Source organism: Arachis duranensis, chromosome 5 (assembly GCF_000817695.3).
Source record: "Arachis duranensis cultivar V14167 chromosome 5, aradu.V14167.gnm2.J7QH, whole genome shotgun sequence".
NCBI classification, from domain to species: Eukaryota; Viridiplantae; Streptophyta; class Magnoliopsida; order Fabales; family Fabaceae; genus Arachis; species Arachis duranensis.
The window spans coordinates 79200138-79201381 of record NC_029776.3 but is presented as its reverse complement, the minus strand read 5'-3'; the positions used below and the strand labels follow the sequence as shown (position 1 = coordinate 79201381).

Here is a 1244-nt window from a genome sequence, read left to right as displayed (position 1 = left end):
CCCAATCCCAAAGAAAAATGCAAGGCAATTTAATTGAAAAGTGGAAAGACTCTGGGAAATGACAAAGAAGCTAACAAGAAGCCAGCAGAGGATGACAAGGCTAATAGCAAGAAAGAAGTGGCAGCAGAGGAAAAGGATCAAGAGAGTTCCAAGAAGAAAGAGGGTGTACCACAGGCTTCAAGGAAGGGAAATCAAGTCATGACAGAGGCCCCACAAGAACAAAGGAAGGAGGTTAAATGTTACATCACTTCTCTGCCATATCCTCAAAGATTGCAAAGAGAGCTCAAGGATCAACAATTTCCCAAGTTTCTGGAGGTTTTTAAAAAAGTTGAAAATCAATATCCCCCTTGCTGAAGCATTGGAGAAAATGCCTCTATATGCAAAATTTCTCAAAGAACTCATTAACAAGAAGAGAAGCTGGAATGAAAAGGAGACAGTGATCTTGACACAAGAATGCAATGCAGTGATTCAAAAGGGTCTCCCACCAAAGCTCAAGGACCTAGGGAGCTTCATCATATCATGCACCATAGGCAACATGACACTAGAAAATGCTCTCTGTGAGTTAGGTGCCAGCATTAACATGATGCCTCTCTCAATGATGAAAAAGCTTGAAATAGAGGAAGTCAAACCAACAAGAATGTCACTTCAAATGGCAGACAGATCACTCAAGATACCTAATGGAATTGTAGAAAACTTATTGGTGAATATTAGAGAATTCATTTTCCCTTCTGATTTTGTCATCTTAGACATGGAAGAAGAGGGACACAACTCAATTATCTTGGGGCGACCTTTCTTGGCCATAACAAGAGCTATAATTAATGTAGAGAAAGGCGAAATGACCCTTAGGGTACATGATGAAAAAATGATCATCAATGCTTTTAAGGCCATGCAATATCCCCTTGAGAAGGAGAAGCATATGAGGGTGGAAATGATAGAAAAATTGGAGGAAGAGTTACTTGAAGCCAACTGTCAGGAGGAACAAGAAGAAGAAACAAAAGAAAAATAATATATTATGGAAGAAAGAGTGGCTGAAATCTCTTTTGAAAGCAAGACAGAGGAGGTGCCAAAGCAAGAATTGAAGCCCCTCCCTCCTCATCTCAAGTATGTATTTCTTGGAGGAGAAGAGACCTTGCCAGTGATAATCAATTCTTCCTTAAACATGGAAGATGAAACAAAGCTGATTGAAGTGCTGAGGGCTCACAAGACAGCTTTGGGATGGATGATTGATAATATCAAGGGTATAA

General features: G+C 39.9%; 1 protein-coding gene across 1 annotated transcript; it reads left to right on the top strand.

Moving 5' to 3' along the window:
• The first annotated feature begins 367 nt into the window (after positions 1 to 367).
• Positions 368 to 1006, top strand: LOC107489353 (uncharacterized). Its single transcript, XM_016110107.1, has one exon. The coding sequence runs from the start codon at positions 368 to 370 to the stop codon at positions 1004 to 1006; it is 639 nt and encodes a 212-aa protein (XP_015965593.1).
• The last annotated feature ends 238 nt before the right edge of the window (positions 1007 to 1244 follow it).

Bases quoted from the DNA above. Each gene is read 5' to 3' on its own strand.
- LOC107489353 (XM_016110107.1), top strand. From the start codon at position 368: ATGCCTCTATATGCAAAATTTCTCAAAGAACTCATTAACAAGAAGAGA.